This window comes from Pholcus phalangioides, unplaced genomic scaffold, assembly GCF_987345545.1.
Source record: "Pholcus phalangioides strain wild (caught in Gottingen) unplaced genomic scaffold, Ppha-v1.0 ptg000003l_1, whole genome shotgun sequence".
Lineage (NCBI taxonomy): Eukaryota > Metazoa > Arthropoda > Arachnida > Araneae > Pholcidae > Pholcus > Pholcus phalangioides.
Genome location: NW_028301596.1, coordinates 47,546,357 through 47,570,497, shown reverse-complemented (window position 1 = coordinate 47,570,497; position 24,141 = coordinate 47,546,357). Strand labels below are relative to the sequence as shown.

At 38.1% G+C, this 24,141-nt stretch overlaps 2 protein-coding genes across 6 annotated transcripts; one reads left to right on the top strand and one right to left on the bottom strand.

Annotated features, from left to right (window-relative positions):
• Positions 1 to 3,040: 3,040 nt before the first annotated feature.
• On the bottom strand, positions 3,041 to 23,887 carry LOC149088724 (uncharacterized). Of its 5 annotated transcripts, none has more exons than XM_089249326.1 (8): positions 19,892 to 20,213; positions 18,593 to 18,655; positions 15,087 to 15,196; positions 12,348 to 12,595; positions 11,969 to 12,154; positions 11,722 to 11,840; positions 9,395 to 9,586; positions 3,041 to 9,057 (listed from the first exon to the last, which is right to left on the bottom strand). In XM_089249326.1, the coding sequence occupies exons 2-8, from the start codon at positions 18,650 to 18,652 to the stop codon at positions 7,930 to 7,932; spliced, it is 2,043 nt and encodes a 680-aa protein (XP_089105452.1). In that variant the 5' UTR covers positions 18,653 to 18,655; positions 19,892 to 20,213; the 3' UTR covers positions 3,041 to 7,929. The 5 variants fall into 5 exon arrangements, with proteins under 5 accessions (XP_089105452.1, XP_089105454.1, XP_089105447.1 ...); XM_089249328.1 differs by having other exon boundaries at positions 7,706 to 9,057; positions 19,874 to 20,216; XM_089249321.1 differs by lacking the exon at positions 19,892 to 20,213 and adding an exon at positions 23,802 to 23,887 and having other exon boundaries at positions 7,779 to 9,057; positions 11,722 to 11,843.
• Positions 20,404 to 23,039, top strand: LOC149088725 (DNA polymerase epsilon subunit 3-like). Its single transcript, XM_089249308.1, has one exon. It carries the CDS (start codon positions 20,518 to 20,520, stop codon positions 20,893 to 20,895), a length of 378 nt encoding a protein of 125 aa, XP_089105434.1. The 5' UTR covers positions 20,404 to 20,517; the 3' UTR covers positions 20,896 to 23,039.
• Positions 23,888 to 24,141: the final 254 nt, after the last annotated feature.

The following is a 24,141-nucleotide window of genomic DNA, read 5'->3' as shown; positions in this document are numbered from 1 at the left end:
ATCCGTGGCACATCTAGAGTGAAATGTGGCACAGTTTTAGCGCACTTAAGCGGCCCCCAGTGCCGTTCTACATTACTCAAAGTTATCCGCGGAACATTCCCAGATTACTTAAGTGATCCGTGGCGTGGCATAATTACGGATCACTTGAGTACTTGAGTGATGCGTGGCACAGTTCCAGAGCACTTAAGCGGCCCGGACACATTTCCAGAGCACTTGAAGGATCCGTGAAACATTAGCGGAACATCCGCGGAATATTTAGAGACCACTAAAGCGACTCTGGAGGGGACTTATCAATATAGGGAGAATGTTCAGGTGCCCAATAACTATGTTTTTTTTTCGTTTTTGGCGCACCGAATAAGATGCCATTAAGAATACTTGATGTCTTCATAAAGGGTGGTTGATGACGAAAGCATCCAAACCCCCTTCCCTTGTCATCAAAAGTCAGCAAATCGGAACCCCCCCCCCCCTCGATGCTGACGTAATACTTGAATGAGCCTTTTCCCATAATGTTTTGCGTTTTTTTTTCCTGCGGCAGAGAGAGAGAGAGAAAAGTATATCGGGATTCAAAATTCCCATGTAAACGGGGCTTAGGAAGTGCTACCTGAACCAACGCTCCCTCCCCTATAGATAAGGAAGCCTTCACACCCATTAAGGAGAAACATAATATATTCTCCCTATTTGCTTCATTTTTTCTCTAAGCTTCACACTGGCGTTGTGACGCCACAGAGTGGAGGCCGATCGCGGGGACGATCCCCCCCCCCCCCATAATATCTTGCTTTCTTTCAATCCTACTGAATCTTCTTTTTTTCAGATTTCGGAAATTCATGAAATTACCTTGATATAAACAGACAATGAAAAAATCGGTTGTTTTCACTGATTCTCTTTCATTAAAAAAGTATTTTCTCCTAATTCCGACTCTTACTACTGCAGTAGTACATGTACTTTAATCAGGGCCGCAACTAGGGGGGGGGGCAGGCGGGTCTCGTGCCCCGGGCGGGCACAAATTTCGTTCTGAAACCTCTCCTTCAACGATACAAGGGGGCGTCAAAATGCGCGCTTGCCCTGGGTGACCAAGCATCTAGTTGCGGCCCTGACTTTAATCATGAGGGAAAAAAAGTTTAAAGCTTTTCTATTTTTGACGGGAACAAAACAAAATATATCTTCCCCTCTCTTATTCTGAATGGTTCAGAATGATACTTTAAAAATAAATACAAAATAATTGTTTGCAAAGCTAGACAAAAATTGAAAAGCTGGACAACAAAGTTGCCTTTATCTCATCAACCATTCGTCCTAGAGGTATAACCTCAATTTAAAAAATGCTCAAAATGTGTTCAAAACTCGTCCTATACACGTTTTGAGAGTGAAAGTACAGTGTGTCACAAAATAAAGAAGCTGAATTTTTGTACGATGTCCTTATCTTTTAATTTCCAGTTAGAAAGTTGTCCACAGTGGCGGGTCTAGAGCCACGACCTCCTATATAACCTATCCAGGAGGTCGTGCTAGAACTCGCTGCTGGGAGGGGTGATTTTGAAAATCGCTTAAAAAATATATCTCTGTCTCATCATAAGGTGACCGCATGTCCCACATTTTGTCCTGTATTTTCCGTGACAGTCCACAGCTTTAGCTGGTGGTGTGGACAGTCCCATTTTTTCCCCTCCATCCCGAATTTTTCGAAAAATGACGCGGCTTTACCCGTTTTTTAGTCGACGTTTTCTTGAATTTGTTGTTGCAGTATTATTATGTAGAAGTTCCGAAAATTTTATGAATTATCACATTTCCCTTGCCCCCCATAGATCTACCTCCTGCACTGTGATGGTCGGCCGAAATTCGTTTCCTGTGGTTCTGAACTTCGAGGTGTGAAGCGAACCGATACTGAAAAGTCTTGCGACAGAGAGCAACAGGCCTACAATCTTACAAATATTCAACTATTACACTTCACTCATAGTTCGAGAAATAGATGGCAGCACAGAAACAAACTCTTCACGTTGGATTCATAACATGTACACGCACATTCCAACATTTAGCAATTCGTTAGAAGTTGCGAAGAGGAATATGGACGAGGCGTATGTGTAGTTCAGTAGCGGTGGTAGTTAGAAAATTGCCGTTTCTCCTGAGGCCAACAGAAAAAATTCCATGCTTCTAAGATATTTGAATTCAAAAACCGGAGGAAAGTTGGGAAAAGACAGCATAAAAACTAATGGACAACAATGTCCTTTTCTCTTATGTTGTTCTTTCCCACCGATTTTTTAATTCGAATATCTCAGGAAATATTGCACTTAGAAACATTTTTTTTATTGGCCTCAGGAGAAACCATCGAGGGAGAAACGTGGCAAAAAAATTTTCAATTGAAAGTTGGAGGACGGGACCATTTGAAAATTTAGACTTTTTTATTTTCAGATTTTAATTTGCAGTCATGTTCAGAGGCGTCGAAAGTGTTTCGAATCTGTGGGTTCTTGTCGTCAGCTTCCTGTAGGAAATTTCAATTTCTGAATCAATTCTGGGGTTCTCCGACCACAAATTTACAGCTTCAATGCCACTGGTCATAGTCAATTGTCAGTTAGAGCTTCATTTCCCACCATAGATGATTGAAGTTATGACCGTGGCTTTCTGCAAGAGTGGGACTGACCAGCATCGGCTCTAAAGCTGACATGAGCCTTCCCCCCCTAAAACCAGACTTTCTACAGGCCTTTTTACAGAAATATTTATACCATGAAAAAACAAATAGTAATTGTTCCAAGCCACCCTTGTAGGGGCTATCAGTGCTGGCCCGATAGGGCTTCAGCCTGAGGCCCAAGATACAATTTTCATCATTTTTTGATTACCACACTACGAATTCACTTTAGGAGGGAGAGTGAAAAGCTGGCCTAGAGCCCTACTGGCTGTGAGGGCTATGGTTATATATGACATCTACGTCGGCGATAATTGGAAATTTCCCATATTTCCAGATAAAATATATATCTGCTTGGTGAGGGAACATGGGCGCCTTAAATAAATCAAATTGTTTGGAGAGTACATGTGTATTGAAATGGCACGATCAATCTTTGGAAAATAAAACTTTATTTCCGCTGAAACAACATACATCACAAACAAAGTTGGTTCTTGAAAATTGAGATCCAACATCTTAACATAAATAATGGGGGGAGGGGGACATTCTTAACTGACACGCACAAAATAAAAACAAATAACTTCAATGACAAAACAAATATCACATTTTTTAGGATAAAAAAAATTACACTAACTAGACAAAAAAAAATGCTTTATGCGATTGGTTGGTTCTTCCTCTCCCCCTATAAACTCAACTCATTTTCTTTCCATGAAATCCTCTTGAAATGCATTTGCCAATCACAAAATAGATCTTGTAATGACACATTTTCTTCATTAATGTGTTAGCTCTTAACATAATAAAACAGTTAAAGAATAAATGAATTGAAAATATTAATCAATCACCATAGGGCGATCTATTTTACCCATACAGGAAATACTTTTGCGATGTCGTATAAAGGTTATAATTGCACAAACACACCAAATGTAAACACTGCAGATTTTGTGAGAGATAAGATTTTCTGTTCCTTCCACAATCGATCCAATTTGCATCTGTTAAAAGTACAAGCTAGTTTCTCTACAAAAACAACAGAAGAAAGAGAAATACCCTAATCGTTATCTTGGTAAATCTCAAAGGTTTGGAAGATTCTACCATCTGCGACCGAAACGGAAGTCAAACATCATGATACCTCTCAAAATAGCTTATAAAATATTTATTATACAAAATAGCTCATAAATATCGGAGCCAAATTATCAGTCAAAGTGTGCACCATGGAAAATGCATTCATTACGCCAACCTTCATCGTTCATGGCATGTGTAACCCCTTGGTGACAAACAAATCTCCATGTTTGCAACCACATGAAGAATTTTTTTATTTTGGGAATCCTACCCAGACTGTGCAGTGATGACATTGAACTACCTTGGAAGTTATGTGGAGAATCGATTGTGGACATTAGGGCCTTGATATGATCAACACTGAACTGAGTTCACATAGATCTCATACAGCTAATGAAATATACTCTATTTCCTGCATCAGCATTTTGGGCTACATCTGATGCCCAATTGATCCCCCAGAGCATTTTGAGGGAAGTTAGATATGGTCACCACGACCACATATTCTACATACCGATTCTTGCAACTTCTTCCCACAAGAGCATAGTTTCCAACCTTTCTTTTGTCCCATTGCCCCCTTCTTCAGAAATTTTTTCTTCTATCGCCCCCCCTCCCACCAATGCAATCTAACCCATAGAATCCTGTATTATACCCGTAGCTTCTACCGCCCACATGGAACACATTCCATCACCCCCCTTCCCCCCCCCCCGGGGCGTTAATGCCCACGTTGGAAATCACTGCTCTAGAGGATATCCCAAAAAGTAAACCTGAAGAATAAACAGAAAATGAAGCACAGCTGCAAATGTCATCATTTCATTCTCCTGCAGAAATTAAGGAGAGGCTATGCCATAAAGTGACTGCAAATATAATGGTTCATCTTCAAGAGGAATAATTGGACATAGACGATCTGGACGGGGAGGGGAAGAAGCATTTATATTATTATTAGAAGAAGCAAGATAGTATTGTCAATACATATATTACAGTGAAATGTCTATATAAAAATACTACAGGGACTGGAGCATATCATTATAAAAAAGTTATTGCTATATATATGAACATATTATCACTACGGAAAGTACATTGGGACTAGAGAGTAATATTGTTATATTGAAGATTATATCATTATGTAGGATCTTCACAGTATTAGGTCACCTGCAGACATATTTGATGTTGGGGGGTGACCAGAATAGACAATTTTAGGAAAGAACTGAAAGGCTTTTGAAAAGAGATTTTTCTGGTAGTTAGTCGCTTCCTCTGCAAATAAAACCTGGTCCTCTTACATACCGGGCAAGTGAGCTACCCATGAACATGAGACAAAACCTTCCAGTTTGTTATAACACTATGGTGTATAGGTAGCACACTTGCCCAGTATGGAAGAGGACCTAAGTCTGATTCCCGGAGGAGACAGCTAACTTTACTTTCCTAACGTTCATATCAGCATAACAACCAGAAAAATCTCTTTCCTAATATATTACGGGCCAAGAAAATAACATCATCTCTCTCTAACAAAAAATACCGTTATAAAATTGAGTTTTGCAGAGCTGGTAAAATTATATTCGCCCCCCCCCCCCGAGCGGAGATATGGGCAATGCCCCCTCCCCCAGAGTTGAAAGAAGAGTCAACTGATCTAATGTATATGCATATATATGAATTGATATCATCATCATTGTGCTTTCCCCTCCCAGACTTCCAAGTCTATCTCTACCTATAGCTCACCAAAATCCTAGTTGTGGCCCTGGGCATGACCAATCACCTTTCCCTGTATCTCCCCCACCCATGCTGCAAGGCATATTAAAATGGAAGGATCTGCAAGTTCGGGGACTCTGCAAAAAATTCCTGACCTTGAATAGCTTAAAATACGACAGACAAACAATTGTGAAAATAATCCTCTTGGGCAATTAGGTACACAACTTCAAAGCGCCTATACAATTGTTGAGAAACCATCTTTTGTTACCACCACCTGTTGTTTCCTCCATTTCAGATTTTAAATTGCCTGATGATCTAAAAGGATATCCCAGCAGATTTTAATCAGTGGAAACAAAAGTGATGCATAAATACGGGCCGATATGCTAACATAGAAGGTAATCAATAGAAGGTATTAATCAACGTGTAAGGCTGTTTAGGACGAGTGGACTCCTGCAAAATGACATATATATGTTATGGCTGAAGATCAAAATTGGTCAATTCACGAATTGGACAGATTTCAGACTTTGGCAATAACATATACAATGTCTAGGCAATGCTCATTGTCAACTATTCTTACCTCGGGAATAAAATTTACATTTTTTGTGAAAATCTATTCATTGTAAACTATCTGAGAAATGGAAAGTGTGGATAATGGTTTACTTACTTCAATATATACCCATCGATCAAATAAAATCTGCACAGAAGGTATTTTGCGGCATCAGACAAAAGTAAAAGTGGAATTTCAGGAAGCATATGTACAAGCACTGACAAATGTGCATTGTCACTAAAGGTGTACTTAGAGGCATGCAAGAGAAGGGGGGAATAGGAGGCCCTTGTCCCCTCCAAGCCAACCAATAATTAGAAAAACAATGTAATATTTCAGTAAAAAAACTAAGATATTGAAAGAATATATCTTTTATATGCTATTTTTACCAATTTCCGTTAATTTAAATGCTTCTTGAAGGGTGGTAATTGAACATTTTTCGGGAAGAAAATTTTTGTGCCACCTTGAAAAGGTTGATTCTGTATATAACTCTGCGTGTATTTACAGGGTGGCTAATCAGGCTATAGCTCAGAATGGCAAGTTCAGAGTGGGAGGCAAATTCGACGAATGAGTAGGCAAGAAAATTACGGTAAAATGACAGGAAGGCTGTATAACCATTATTCTGCATGTAGACTAGAGAGTGAGGAACCAGGTCAGTGAGCAATCAAAAGACTGATGCACAGAGTGTGCAAGCATGGGGAGTGATAAAAACTGTGTGGAAGCATATGAATGACCTTAATTTGATCATTTTTGTCGCACCACGGTCATTTTCTGCACACGAGGGCTAATTAGACCGGGACCTACAATTTATTGCCGATTCTGAACGGCAGGCTTGTTTTTCATACTCATCGAGAGGTTGGTGCGCTAACCCCTCGATGGGGGACTCCCTGCGGTAGCAATTTTTGCTGCGATCAAGTCCCCGTTTTTTTGTTGTACCCCTGTGTCAGGAAAGTTTTCTGACAAGGACGAACTGGGTATCGAACTCGCGACACCTCTAAACATCCTTTGGTACTTTAGGCGAGCATCTTATCGACCGGGCTACCGCGCCTCATGAATGACCTTAAGAGTAAGAGACCAGCCTACAGGCAGCAAAATCATAAATCCACCTTTGATTGTCACTGAAAAGGGATAGTTTGAAGATAGATATGCATCTTCAGCATTTTGAACTATTCAAGTCAGAGAATATTTACACCAATGGCCATGAACTTTCAGATCTTACTACATACACTACAAAGGTCAATATGTTCACCTTTGTCCTATGAATCCTCAATGCTGGCTAATCATACATAATACCTATATGTTTCAAATATTTTGTATATATATTTCATAAGCTATTTTCCAGTTAATTTTGTGCACCTACAAAATTACATATAAATTTTTTTCTCATTTAAAGTAATATAAGTCACCACCTATGACATTCACAATTTATGATTCACACACAAATATATGTATATATATTGAAATGAAAAATATTTCGAGGCTAATTAAAGCATAATGGGAACAAAAAAAAAATGTATTCGTGTCTAATCATATTGCATAAATTGTATTAAATAGTGCACTGATGATTGCTCAAAGTAGTTAAAGATGTAAAACACTTCTGGGTTAAAACCTTCATAAGGCACTTTTTGATTATGGATAAAAGAAAAGATTTACTTCACAAAAACATATATATATCACATTCATAAACACAGAGCAGCATGCACAGATTCCAATCAACTGATTTCAAAATTCAAAAAATTAGCATGCACATACGTAACATCACATTCCAGGATCAAGGTGATATGTCGTAACATATATAATTCAGAACTTGCAACTCGAGTAGAAGTGGAAATCCAAAGATTTATTATGTGAATATGAAAGATGTTACGAATATGCACTTTTGCGGCTGTGCTAATATTAACAAACAAACTGTATACATCATGAGGGAGTTCCTTTGCTCAACTGTTCAAGGTAAATTTGGTTTGATAAAACTTTTTTTTTGGCAAAAGTTTCAAAAATCTGGTAGATAAAGAACTTTTTTTGTGAAACACATAAAACAACAAAATTAATCAGATCGCTTCCGTCTCAAATACCAATTGATTTCAGAGTCGACGGGCGTTTCCCGAATTTCTTCTCGTGCAGAGGCTCTCTTGAACAGCCAGTCATTACTGTTGGCTTTGGAATCATCTTCACAGGTTGCCTTGGGGTTTTTCATATCTCTTGAAGCGTCACTGTGGCCTGTCGATACCTTTTTGGATGAATCAGATGATGCATCATCCGCTTTTTTTCTTTCATTTTTTGGTTCGCTACTACTGACTAATGGTTTCAGAAAAGTAGGCCACATGCTCCACTTGGGGTCGTCAAAAGCTGGATCTTCATCATTCTTTTCAGTGGATGTCGGATCGGTTTCTTTGTTGACAGTCTTGAAGTAACCTTTCACGGTATTCAACACTTTAGCAGCAGCTTCCCTTTCGCGCTTCAAGTAATACTTGAAGGATTCGTAGTAACCAACTTTATGGATTCTATCATGCTCCCTTTTGATTTTTCCACTCCAGTCATTTATTGTCTCTTCTGTGGTTTTCATAAAGTTCTCCCATGACCAATCAGAGTCATCAGCTTCCATGTTTGGATCATTTGTCATATCTACATTCATGTCATCGATCTTATCCAATTTGCCGAGAACATTCTTTATAATGTTGTTGACATTTTGCATGTTAGACACAGCATCTGCCACAGCTCCTTGAAAATCTTCAAAAACTCCTGGCAGGGTTTTGACTTTATCCAAGTTCTCCTCGATTTTCTTGATGCCTCTAGGGCCAAATATGGTATTGGACAAGCCCATGATTATCTGACTTTTGTTTTTGAGCCAATCCCGTATCTTCTCTTTCGCTTCATGCACACGGTTCACGTAGCTATTAAACTCTGTACTTTCTTCATTTGAAACACCAGCACTCTCTCGGTTGACACTTTTACTTTTTTCTTCACTAAAAACATGCTCGATCAGCTCATCCTTCAGTCGCTCGTAAAATATTTCTTTGCTGTTCAGAGGTAAGTGCTTCACAACGTCTTCGATTGGCTTCACAATCTCTTCCTCTTCATCAAGAACTTCTCTGAAAACGGCATTGGCTGTTTGCTTCCTCTCAATTTCTTTCAACTTTTCAGAACTAAATCCATACACAACCCTAGGGAAAATCTGAGCAAATTGGGAGAAAACGGAAAAGAAATGATTGAAAAACTCTACAACACATATATTTTTACAAAAATATAATAAGTAGTGTAGCACTTGCAGAAACTCCATGGTTGCTGTGGTGACTGAACTGAAAAAGTTCACAAGCACGACTAGGTCACATTAGTGAAATAAGCTCAGTGCCAAAGAGGGCGTGGTCGTCCAGAAAAAACTCTAGCTGGTAGCCTGGCAATCAAGGGGGAAAAAAGATGGAAAAGAATATAGAGAGGGAAAAAGAGGGGAACATTGGTCATTAGGGCCAACAATATCATGAAAAAAAACATAGATGGAAAAATCAACTCACATTTTTGAATTCCAAATGGCGAAGGATGAGAGACAAGTTGATATCACGCTGATGCCATTTCACTTGTGGCAATTCATCACCTCTCTCCAGCTGGTCATGAACTTTGGAGAGAAAATGCAGAGTTCCACGATCCTTAAGCGAGTTCGTGATCAAATCAGTATAGTGATTATCTTCATCCATACATAAAACTCCCTAAAATAATGTCATGGCATTCACATTATTATTGGAATTACACAACAGATTACCTCTGCAAATGTATGTTACAAATGGCATTTGTGAAATACAAGTCAATCATGCTTAGTTTGCCATCAATTCAACGTGTCTTTTGATAGCCAAGTGACATAATTATAGTGTTGACATGGGAAAGCATGGGCCCGCCATTTGAGGGAGTCGGGCGGGGGGGGGGGGGGACTGCCCATTTGACTTTAGAAATTACACTAGAAATGGTATATATATATATATACAAATATATATGAGCACAAATATTTTAAATCAGATTAAAGAATTTTTTATAACAAAACATACAATAAATACCAAATAACACACCAATATTAGCGCCCAAGGCAGCCTGAATATATAGTGTGTTAAAAAGCAACGGAGATGAAATTGATGAAAATTGTTTGATGAAAAGATAAATTTGAAAGCAAATAGCTTAGTGCAAAAGAAATACGAAAGTAATTTAAAATATTCAGTCAAAACAAAGTTTAAAAATGATTTGAACAAACAAAACCATCTCTGGGTTTTTGATCAGGGAGAAAACACCACAGCGATGGCTGAAATAGCAAAAATGTTTCTAAAAGCACTTAGGCCTGAGCCTTAAACAAAAGTGCTTGTTCCCCTACATTTTTTCCAATGCAGCACATAAGTTCCATCAAACAAAATAAACAGCAAAAATCCAATCACTCTGTACAAATATATATACACATACATTGAGTATATGTTCTTTGCCTCCCCTCCTCCTGGAAAACGAAGTGACAGCCCTGGAAAAGCATGTAAGTCAAAAAATATAATTTTACAGTTTACAGGGCAAGCCAAAGTCTCAGTGCCAAAACCATGAACTCTCATTGATAACACCATCTTCGAAAAGCTGCAGAAACTAAACTATTTCTTTTAGCAACTTACTTGCTCCATCATGCCACTGGCATGGGAGAAGGGTTCATATTATCTTATCCATGGAAAAAAAAAATTGATTTTTTGTGACTTACATACTTTTCCATATCAATGCTACAATTATAGATCTATCTAGATATGACTAATATACTTTTTACTGCTTCTATGCAGTTTTTTCAATATACAGACCTCGTGTTATAGCTACCATTCCATATACAACGACCGGTAGGATAAGTCACAAATGTTTTCATACAATGACTATTGCATATAGTTTACATTCCATATAATGACCCTTCCAAAATAATGTCCATTTCCGACGGGTGAAGGGGGTCGTTATATAAAGAGTCGCCTATATTTTTAAATGGAAAAACTAACAAAAACAGATATATAAAACATGTCGTGTGGCCCCAGTTGCTCGACAACTGGCACCATGGGAGCAGTCTCTGCCAGATGTCTCTCTATCATTATCATCATACTCTAGAGCCACCACAGCAGATGTCATATATCGGCAGATATTCTATAGGCACAGGGGTAGGTACAACAGGTACTTCCCCATATATACAGACAGCTCCAAGAGCCCTGGGCATGTCGGTTGTGCCTACATCTGCTGTGAGGAGAAATCTTTCAAACTTCCCGATACATTCTCTATTTATTTGGCAGAACTGTACGCAATCCTTCAGGCTCTTCGTCATGTACGACTCAAATGCCACGATGCATTATTTATAGTGATTCTCAGAGTTCTTGCAGGTTCTTTGCTTGTGTGTTCCTTCACATTTCACACTCATCCATTTATTCATGCCATTTTTCATGAATTGAATCACCTCATTCATCACAGTACCACAGTAAAATTTTACTGGTTGCTTAAGTTTTTGACAAATGTCTCATTTATTTTCTATCCAACAACTGCAAAATTATGATGCGATTCAAAGTTTCACTTCACTAAAAATTTCACAACACTGCACTGCACAACATCAGCAGGGATCTATCTCTTGATAACGCATGACGATTATTAAAAAAACAAACCCCAAATTTTAGAGATCGAAATATTCCATTTTACCAGCAGTTGAGAGCATCGACTACTATTTAAAAAAAAAATCTAGTTTATAATTTATCAGCTAAAAAATAGTCAATTTTTTTAGATGAAGAATATTATCATATCTACCTGTATATACATACACACGGGAAACACAGGACATATATAGTCTCAAATTGCTTACTTCAAATTCAGAAAAATCCAAGACCTGTCTGCTGCAGCCCATGTTGTTAACGTACTGGTTACCAAGGCATTCCAAGATCTTCCCTTCGATGGCAGCTAAATTTTCTGGCTTGCACATCTCTGCTTAACAGATGTTATGATAAAAATCAGTAAATTTTAAAAGAGATAACACAAATACGATCACTGTCTAGCAAGGGTGAAAGTCCCCCCAAACTTTTTTTTTGTATTTTATTTAGTGCATTACTTACTATAAGAACAAAACAGATGATAGCCATACATAGAAATCACGAGCGAAATGACAAAAAACAATATCCCATATGCTAGTTGGTCCCAATGCAGACGATTTTCAAGCTTTTCCATCCATTCGGTGAAGTGATTCATCAATCCTGAACATTTGGTACAGTTTGTGCAAAGTAAGTCTTGCGTCATGACACCTGAAAAACATCATAAAATAATTTTTTCTGACAAAGGGAAAAAAACGAGAAATTTTTGCAATTTTATAAAAAAAAATGAATAAATAAAATTAAAAAAAAAACCCAACATATAAAAGAAAAGGGTAAAAACATAGCACATCATCGTTCTTTTTCTCAAGGAAAAAATTGAAATATGTTGAGACAAAATACCTACCCACAGAGTTTTTCCTGCGCACCACAGGAAAATGAGGAAACTGCCGAGCTTGATCAGTTACATCTTCCTCTTCGATTTCATCCAGGACATCTACATCACTGGAGTCGCTCTCACCACACGTCAATGAGGAAGAAGCCATTGATGCAAGAATACAGTTTTTGACATCCATATCATATCCTTGGAAGACCCCATCAGCTGCAGTTTCGAGAGACTCATGGATAAGTTTTTCGATGCTATCTCCATCATCACTGTATAATGAGAGTAATAAAAGTTATATCGGTAAATGAGTTCTAATTACACGAATAATAATGCAATATATTACACTAGTATCAATGAAATTCATAGTTTTAATTTACATATGACATATGTAAACATTCCTGAAACTCGTAATCTTTCCGGCACATAAAAGTTCAATACAAAAAATTCACTCCTTCAACTCACTATTCAGATAAGAATCACGGCAGAAGCAGCAATTAAAATTCTGATATCATTGCGAAAGAATGAAAGAACTTATAACTTGCAAATATGGTAACAGTTTTGACACTTGCTTATGATTTATCGCTAAAACTATACATGTGCATACAAGAGATCTCCAGTAAATATCCAAACTGGTTTAATGTCTAGATAACCATAAGTATTGGCTCCCCCATCTTAGGGTATGCAGGTGGGGACATAAACAGGGCCATAGCATGCTTTTTCAGGAGATCGAGGCCAAGGCCATAGCTAGACTGGGCAACTGTGACACTGCTCTAGGGCCCCTGCACAGAATAAGGGGGCCCCAAAAAATTTACACTTATTTTGCATAATAACAACTCTATCAAGAATGGCCTGAAGGAAGAGTCTGCCCCGGGGCCCCGAAAAAGCACACTACGGACATGCATTGGGCAGACTTCTTCATGCCCCCCTCCCTGAAAGGGTTATGCTCACAAAAAGGAGGGGTTTGTCTTCCCACTTAAGCTCTAATTTTTTCAAAGATTCATTTTGGAATTCGTCAGTCAATTTTTTTTTTGGCAGATTACTTCAAACAAGAAACTGTCAAAAATTCTAAGAAATGTGCAAAATAAGTGTAAATTTTTTGTGGGGCCCTACCCCCATTCAGCTGGGGGGGGGGGGGGCTCCCCCAGCCCAGTTACAGACCTGGACATAAGGAGCTATTTCTGTTGATCTATATTTTTTGAAGGTTAGCAACTCGAAATTCCTCTGGAAGAGATTTTCTGTGCCGCGCTACCAACCCTGTGTGCCCCCCAGAGCCATCGGGATACAAGCTTTTGTAATAATAATACAACAGCATAAGATTTGAATGACTTGCCCATGAAACATCGAACAATTCCTAAACAGCAATAACTACAAAGAAACTGTGACCTGTTTGAAACTTCTGTTAGTACAACGTGCTTTAAAAAAAAGCCAAGAAGGTGAAAATTACTAGCCAAAACTATAACTGAATCATAAGTATTGCAAAACCTCTTGAAATCACTGGTATTTAACTAAAACTTCCATTTCTAGGCTTTACCTGTTAAACTGTGATTCGATTTAATGCCAAACTCATTAGAGCACCAAAATTCTGCAAAAAAATTAATGGTGATGCTAAATCCATTTCGACTGTATATACCCTCACGTCAAAAATGCATATGAGCTCTCCCAGGACTGGAGCCCCATTAGCCCTCCACCACCATGGGGAGGCCACGATTTTTAGACTCTAAGGCTAAGGTAGCCTTGCGCATGATCAAGCGAGCTCAAATGTTCTTTATCAGGTTCTTAACTAGGCTGGGGCAACTAAGGCTCTACCTCTGGACCCTGGGCCAAATGAGGGGGCCACAAAAATATACACTTATTTTGTATAATAATCTTTTCCAGAGGGGGGCCACATAACATCTGCCCGGGGGGAAAGAATGCTATGGCCCTGCCTCATGTTTCCATGAAATTACTCGCAGAAGGTTTTAGCGAAACCTTTGCGATGGTCTTTCCCAACAATTTGTGACCTTAACAATAGGTTTCTCAATTTAAGATTCAAACAACAATGGAGATACAGTCAGTATGCTTAAAAAACATGATCATTTATGATAAGTTCCAGAGGTTTTTGAATTTCATCAGAAATTTCTCAAACATACATGTTTCTGTATTGGAGTTGACTGGTTGAAACATTTCTCTCTAGACATCTCTAAAGGTCAGACTGAAGGAGCATTCTGATTCACAAAATAGCATAATAAGTTTTATTTTACAAACATTAACACAAAAGCCATAGAGAAATATGACAGACTAGAATAGCCGCCAGAACGGAATCAACTACAAAACTGAACAGTGCATGCACTTCGAAGCTTGTGCTTCACGTTGTTGCCAATAAGCAGTAACCAAATTATGCATATATAACAATGGTTAAACACTATCTTGAATAGCACGGCATGCAAAAACAGCTGATGATATCAATCTGATACCACCTGATATCATTAATTTCACAGCAGTTATTAGATTTTTTGACTTTAATGTTCAAGTTATTGAGACAGAGTACAGGATATTAACATAACACTCTAAGCATATGGCAATTAAAAAAAAAATAATAAAGAATACAGCGATTGAATTCGAGTGTAAAATCGATTCTACAGAATGAAAGAGTTTTTCTTTCAATAGCCACAAAAGTTTACTTCCAATGGTCATAAAATCATCTGAATCATCTTTAAAGTTTTACGAAAATCTAAATTACACTTGTTTTAAATTCAAATAGATAAATTACAAAGTAATTACCAGAAGTCAGGCTCAATATCATTTTTTCTTTCCTCATCGGTGTGCTCTGATTCAATGAGAAAAGACGAATCTGATGTCTCTGAGGTAGGTATTTTCTGAGCTCCAGATTCCTGTATGGAAACAAGCACAGAATATTATTATTATATACAGCGTGTGGAACCAGCCAATAAGAGACACCCTTTGCTAAAAAATTTTGTTCATGAACAAAGAGTGTGTGTTGATAGGTAGGAAATACAGTGAAACCAGTTGACTTAATTTTAAAAAGTGTCCTTTAATAAGAGGTGTCCACAAACGGGAAGTGTTTGTTATGGGAGGTTCCACTGTATTAAAAAGACATCTGATGAAAGCAGAGATACACAAGCCAAAGATGCATATACATCTGATACAACATAAACACTTTGTTACAAAGCAGAAATAAATTTCTACCACATCCAATAGAGCAGTGGTTCTCAACCTTTTACCCTTCCCGCACCCCCTGGATAATACATTTTTTTATCCGTTAGAAAATTCAGGTTATTTTTCTGTAATTGATTGCATTAATTATCAAATAATTCATTTCTACGAATTCTTTTATTTATTATTTAATGTCTTTTTAGTTATGGCTAATATTTAAATTTGAAAACAAACTAAACAAAAACTAAAAAAAAACCATTATTTTAAAATTTTTTTAAGATTTGGGAAAAAAAAAGATTCATTGAATAATTTTACATTTATATATTGATTCCAGCCGCAACAACTACAAATTAATGTTTTGTTTGACACTTCACTGAATTTTTTGACATTTTTCCCTGAGTCACGTGTGTTCACGACAGTATCAAATCTAAGCAAAACATGTTAATCATACGAGGTACACGGTACCAATATAAACAAACCATGAAATAGTTTGGGTAAATAATGATATTTTTTCTTAACTGAAATGAAAAGCAAGTATGATCGATCGCTAATCAAAAAAGAAACTTTCACAGTACAAAAGTACCAAAGGATGTTTAGAGGTGTCTTGAGTTCGATACCCAGTTTGTCCTTGTCAGAAAAATTTCCTGACACAGGGATACAACAAAAACGGCGACAAGACCGCAGGAAAAAATAGCTACTGCAAAGAGTCCCCCCATAGAGGAGGTTAGCATACCAACCCCCCATGAGTATAAAAAACAAGCCTGTCGTTTGGAATCGGCAATAAATTGTAGGTCCCAGTCTAATTAGCCCTCGTGTGCAGAAAATGACTGTGGTGCGATAAAAATGATAAATTTTTTTTTTGAGCTCAGCCTATAAGTTTGGCATGTTCAGATCAAAATTCGCTGTCAAAATACACTAAAACATTCAACATCTGCAATTGGACTGCCCCCCTCTTCCAGCAGTGCATGTCTGTGAATCTTGCTGGTAAACCATCCATCACATGCCAAAAAAAAAAGACTTTGAACCCAGCACCTGACTTCTCAGAAATTTCATCCCATCCAACATATCCTCCTAACTTTGCTCCTTCAGAATAAATAGCTCCACTTCAGATTTTTCTATAAGTATCAGCTGATGAGCACTCCACTTCTGTCAAGGATATTGATACAAACATCATTAAGTTTATCGACTCACTCGGAATGGCTTTGTTTCAGTGAAAGAAATTTAACACCTCTCTGAAACATGACACTAAATGTGTACAAAACAGAGACACTCTGTGTTTATTCTCGGGATCAAATAATAACTCAACCTTCTTACAAATCATAATGAAATTATACTTAATAAAAAAGAAAGGGTTGCTAATAAATGGAATGGCTTACCCCCGGAGTTAGTAAATTGTAACATAATTGACACGTTTAAGAAGAAATATGATAAACATGTTGGGGTAAATCGAGAAGCTACCCATACTTAGAATAAGACAACCATAACTATTCTTATGGGCATTGTATAATATTTCATCATGTATATATATATATATATATATATTGTTTGTAATTAAATTTTTAATTGAGTTGCTGTATTTTTGAAATATATGACATCCATATTTATTATGGGAATTTTTTTCTCAGTCACCTAGTTGGGTATTTTGCCTGTTGTGACTTTGTATTTGTATAAAACTCTGAAGCAGATTATGGCATTCCACCCGTGGGCTACACACACAATTTGCTGCCTTTCTCTCATTCGTCATTCTTTCGGTCACTCACATCCCTGCACATTTTTTTATCATTCTTTTGGCCTTTCAATATGACTGGTTCCTTCACTCTTTAGGTCACTCCCATGCTTATATACTCCATGACTGATTGTTTTGGTCGCTCAATGGCCAGGACTTGTGCTCACTCAATCACTCTTTTAGCCATTCTTGCATACTGTTTTGGTCACTCACATGCTTGCAAACTCTTTATATTACTCTTCTGGTTGCTCACGACCCATCTCCCAGCTTTCTAGATCACTCGAAATGACCTGGTTCCTCACTCTTTAGACCTGTGTTTCAAAAACTTTTCAACTTTTCCTCCCCCACCCCCGCCTCCCTCCATAAAATAAGAAATATATTGTTTTTTATAATTTGCATATTATGCAAAATTGAGTAGAAAACAATTTTAAAGAAGTAAACGTGTGACGGTAGTAAATGAAAATGATCCTATAGACTTTTTGCGTAGTACTCATGGAACCCCCCCCCCCCCAGGGGACCGTGGATCACAGGTTGAAAAACACTGCTCTAGGCAGAGGTGGATCTATTGTTTTAGTGGGCTACACACCATTGCCACTGCTCTGCCCTTCTAATAATTATCTTGACAACCCATTCCCAAAATTTGCACCCCACTCTGAACTTGCCACCCATAAATAAGCTCCCGGCTTTAATGTCATTGACGAAATGTCTATGCAAAATAGATACAGCTCAGTAACTGAAACTAGATATTGAGGCCAAGCATACATTTTGATGTCCCCTTTAGAATGTTATACAAGTTATACATGCCGCTGTGGTGGTCAAGTGGTTATAGTGCGGACTCGTGATGCGAGGATCCGGGTTCGAACCCCACAGTGGTGGTCGGCTGAAGTTGGTTTTCTGTGGTTCCCAACTTCAAGGCGCAAATGCGAGCTGATCTCCCCATTAAAAAGTCTCACCACAGAGAGCAACAGTCCTACAACGGTAAATCATTCAACCATAACACTTCACTCATAGTTAGAAAAACTGGGGGCAGATGACAGCACTACACATAACAAGCATTACACAGAAACAAAACTTTACATCAGGTTGCACTATACGTACACGCACATTACCGCATGTACCGATTCGTTGGGGGGTTCCGCGGGGTGGGGGGGGGGTGCATTTGGGGTGTAGCAGTAGTAGGTAGGGCCTCCAAAAAATGGCTCGGGGATCCATGATGTTCTTAAGTCAGCCACCTCATTGGGCAATTTGCCTGTTGTGGCGTCGTATTTGTATTGTACTCAAAAGATGGTATTTGTAAGAATGAAAAGGGGGTGAATTTAGCACCAAACTTGCATATCTCCCTTTAAGTCATAGGCTCTTACTGAAATTTAACCACGAAAAGTCTTACTTCAGATTTCGATACCACCAGCCATTCACTGCTATCCAGACTATTCTCGAGAGACGACATTACCTGCAACGAACATATATACGCTGTAGAGCCAAACGTCAAAATAAAAGACTTATTACCATACATTAATTACAATTCACACATAAGCAAAAGACATAAATTCCATACAACATCAGAATAAATACATGGAAATCAAGAAAAATTATAACTCAAGAATGAAATCTTGTGCCACAAACACTGGTCAAACAATACAGGTCCTATTTCTGCATACCTAAGACCTGCCTAATTCAGGATACAAAATTTAAACGCATACAGTCTAGCCCAGATATAACAGAGTTGCTCGAGATAAACATTCATGATAAATACTCAAGTTCAATAGGGGGAATCCACCAACATTTCTTAACTTATGGTTTGCGGACAGACTTGAAAACTAAATTAAAAATTAAAACTATTCAAGCATATCATAAATAATTATATTCACATATGTTTGAATACAATTTAAGACCCATATACTTCTCTCAAGATGGGTGTCATGGATCCTAAGGCTGTTGCCGAATTTTGTCGAAGGTGATATACCACCACCATGGCTCCCACATCCTGAAACAGGGCCCCCAGGCTGGGATCTTTTGCGTGGCCCCCGACGAGACTTCAACGGGCCCCCTTTATGATGAATTTATAGCACAAAAAAACAAAAATGGTGAAAATCGTCCCGGGCCCTCAGGGCTGGAGCCTTGTCAGCCTACCCCTTGTGGGGGCCATGACCACAACTATTGGTGTGTGCCTGTTAAATGCTTTTAAGTGGTTTTTATTAGATTTTTCTGGGGATCCCCGGCTAAACATTGATAGAAATGAGGGAGCTGCCGGCGGCGGAAGTTTCCGAATTGGCTGTTGAATGCTCCGTCAAACTCTTAGACATTTCAAAAGTCCAGTCATGAATGCCCCACGCTAATGAAGATATCTTCCTCGTGCTTGATGTCTATAGACACCATATCGGTGCTCTTTGATATTGGTCTCTGGACTAAAAAAAACCCCCTAATGCATTATTCACCACCCCCCCCCCGTCATAAACACCAACTAAAAACAAAAAAAACATTGAAACAAAGAAAGCATTAAAATTTTCAACACACATTTAACAAGTTTGTAAAATAAAAGTCAATTTCAAGAGCCGCAAACAGCGGAACCGGAAACAATCTCGTTGTGAAAAGCGTCTCTTTTTTTAATTCATTTATAAATAATTTACTTCTACGACTAATTAATAAAATTAATGAATTATATAGTTACTTGAATGAAAAAACTTACAAATCTTTCCCGAAAGCATTAAAATTATACGAACAACGAGTAATATTATGGATTCTTCAAATAGTTAATATGTACCAAATAACAATTAAAGAAACGTAATGAATTTTTATTTCACTTGGTGGCGTTCGACAAATAGAGCATGAGCTAATGGAAACTCGAGCGCATATTTCGGTTTCAGAGAATACAACAGAAGACAAGCCGTTATGTTCGAGTTTACTGCACTCGATATCCAATCAAAGCAGAACTAATCGCACGACCTTCAACCTTTTGTTTACCAGTGCCACCGCCAGTCACAAACAATAACAAAGAAAATACCAGCTGGAGCGAAAGACTGGGCGTGCCTGAATGACGTCATGATGATCTCAACATGAACGTGACCATATCACTCGCGTACTGAGTCGGCCGCAACCAAAATCATGGGGAAAAATACGGGAATGTCCCGAAGATGGCATCTCTTATGGTCAACGTTATGATGAAGTTTCTTCCAAGGCGAAAAATCCGTAAGCTTAGTAGATATCTATAAAATTATATTTGTAAACAAAAATTGAGCGGGAATCATATTTTAGTTTTGGTGGCGTTATAAACTAGTTGATCGTTCTGTTTGTTTGAAGAAATCTCTAGTAAAGATGGCAGAAAGACACGACGAAATGAGTTTGCCGAACGCGAACATAATGCGATTGCTCAAAGATGCTTTGCCGGATGGCACGAGTGTTTCGAAAGACGCGAGAATCGCATTCGGGAGAGCCGCCGTTGTTTTCGTGCTGTTTCTCACGTCCTGCGCCAACGGCTTCGCGATGAAGGCCAAGCGCAAAACTCTAGCCGCATCGGACATTTTGGAAGCCATCTCCGACGCCGACTTCGATGACTTCATGGAGCCCTTGAAGAAATCCTTGGAAGCGTTTCAGCAAGAGAAAAACAAGAAAGACAAGAGCAACAAGAAAAAGGTTGAATCTACTTCCAGCCAAGAAGAGCCTTGCGAGGAAACGAACGCCAACAAAGACTAAGTGTGCATTAAAAAAAAAGACAGCCATGGTGTTGTGAATGCAAAATAAGAATGTTAATATATTAAATTGTCATTTTTGTTGAAACATTTACATCACAGCCTTATAGGTTTGTGCATGGGCACAGCCTCTTTATACCTAAAATTGTGGCAACACATTTTCTGAATTCATCCCCGTATTCTTCAAAGTTTGTGATGTGATGTCCGAAAACTCACAATACTTCTTGCCACTGACCACTCATACTGAAATACATTCTTATCAATAAATACCCACAGTCATAGGTGTCAAAACGTAGGGAATGCTGAACATTCCCAGTTATCCACTGGGAATGTTCAGTCCCTCCCCCCAATGTTTTGTTTATATTGGAGCCCCTATTAACTGCTGTGTAATTTGGCATTTCCAAGCTTCTTGGTAACAAATTCATGATGTAAAAGAAAGAAATATATAAAAGCTCTTCGAATGGGATGGGGGTTGACAAATCACAGAGTTTGTATAGTGAATAGTCCTTTATCGCTCTCGACTATGTCATAAATGCACCTTTTCATTGAATAAGGAGGGGTGTGATCACCCTAATGTATTTGCCTATTGCAGCGGTGCTTGCAATTTAACATTTATCTGTCACTAAGCTCATGCCCAATTACGAAACTATGTGGGAACAGCTGTAGTACAGGGCCGTTTTAACGGCACCATGGGCCTCGGGGCAAAGTGATTTCCTGTCGCTCCTACCCAGACTGAAGTATCTGTTTTCCAATCTTTACATTTGCTTTTGAAAATCGTAGTCCAAATCTCATTATGACTAGGCTCCTGGGCCATGCCCTGGTGGACCCATGCATTAAGATCGTTCCGTTATATAGTCGAATCCTGTTATAACAAACTCCAAGAGACTGGAGCAATCATTTCATTATTAAGAAATTTTGTATTGTTTCTATGTAAAATCATCTGAGAGATTAGAAAAGTGTTCATTAAAATGAGATTTTTTGCTATAATAGCATTTGTTAAAATGGGATTCGACTTTAGTGTAATCCTTTTTTGGCAATGTGTTTGTGACTTTTTCTTTGCTGCGAAAATGGTCCGAAAGCATGACAGAAAGTTTCAAAGAATGGAATGGACCTAACCAAAGAAATCGAAAAAAAGAAAAATGATAAAAACAAACACATTTCTTAGATTAATAAGGGATCAAGATTATGTATAATAACTTTCTAGACCAAATAAAAGGTGTAGATTAAAAATATAATGATCTAGACTAAATCTGAGAATAATACAATGATTCCTCCTGACCAGGGCCTCAACTAGGAAGGGGGCAAGCGGATCTGGTGCGTTGGATCAAAGGAAGTGCAAATTTCGTCCTTTAATCTTTCCTTCAACATTACAAGGGTGCACCAAAACACGTGCATGTCCTGGCTGACGAAGCATCTAGTTGCAGCCCTAGCAGCTAGCAGCATCTAGTTGCAGTTGTTGGGAGGGGGAAGATATGTTTTTATATGTTATGGAAGCGATAAATTAGAGATTGTGCAAAATTTGCTGGTTTTATCTCAGGGCTGTCATTTCAACTTTTTCCGCGGGGTGGGGGGGGGGCACATGTACTCAATGTATGTATATATATAAATGTATATACCTTTTTAGTATACCATAGTATATTTTAAAAAGCCGGGGGGAGACAACGCCCCCCCCCCCCCTAAATGACGGGCCTGTGTTTTATATCAGTGTCACTGTAACATGTACATCAATATTATGAAAGGTTATGAAACACAATATGCTCTGTTATAAATCAGATATATTTTTATGGTAGGTTCATGTATTATGTGACATAAAAGTGAAAGAATTAATACTGTCGAATCCTGTTTTAACAAATACCATTATTTAATCTTGTTTTAACGAACTGAATCCTCCAGATAGGTTTACATAAGAACAATGCAAAAACGTAGAATTCCTTTTAATGAAATTTTGGGAAAATTCCCCAGTCTCGTTATAACAGAATTCGACTGTATGTGTAAATTTTAAACCGAGAAGTTCAAAATTAACTAATGTGTACATATCGCCAATATTCAGCTATTTAGCATAGCATATAGTGTTTCTAAATAAAAATGTGAGCCGTACTAATATTTGGTGAGTGCTTCTCTGATCTTGAGACTTCTTTTATGCTCATGAACCAAATAAAATTGTATCATATGCTACTCACATTCATTGTTTTAACTTTTCTAACACTCACTTTAAATTGGGTGGCACCTATACTCTATCACAAATTAATGCTGACCCTTGAATACAATTTAAATTTGAGGTCACCCTGCACCGATTTCCTTCGGCCTAGTTCTTACATAGTAACCTTAAAAGTGAAATTTTCCTATCATTTTGAAAAATGTTCTGCCATCTACCGGTGAAAATAGGTATTTACCGTTGATAAAAGTGTTGCACTGCATTTACATATATATATATTTTTCAAAAAAAATTCTGCTCGATGAACTCTAAATTTCTCCTGCGGTAGACCTAGGAGTTAACGATAACTGTCTAGGCTGATAAACTTTGAGGCCTGCAGTGCCATGTACAATAAAGTAGTGCAGTCGTCACTCGTTATAACAACCCGACGTCGGGTCATATAACATACGTTATAGCGACCATTCCATATGGAATTACGATAAGTCCTAAATGTTTCCATAGAACGACTACCATGTGTTTTACTACTTTCCATAAAACGACCCACTTAATACAACGGCCGTCTTCGTAAACGAAGGGGGTCGTTATATGGAACGTGCCATCTATTCATGGACAAAACAACATCGCGAAAACAAAACCAATTACGGTACAGCTGCTGCCATCTGATAGAATAGAAAAAAAATAATGAACATCATGTCTAGTATTATTATTATTGAAATCTAGATAGCAGCAAGCATTTGCAAGGAAATATTTCTCACTTTGAAATTTTTATAGGTCAGAGCCGTGCACTTTTCAGGACAAATTACAGTTAGTCAGGACCGACCATATTTACATCAACTAATCGAACATTACATCGATGGTAATCAGTGTCAGCGATATCGTCAGGAACATTCCATCAGGGATTATCTGCAAACTTAATATTGACATTAATATCCTTCACAAATGCCAAGGCCATTTAATGTCAATGTCAAATTTGCAGTAAATTCAACATGTGAGCTGCCACATTTGTTGACATTGAAATCCCAACGGCTTTGACCAGTATTAAAAAAAAAAAAACTACCCTCAACAGCTCCTGCCATCTAATATTTATAAAAAAAA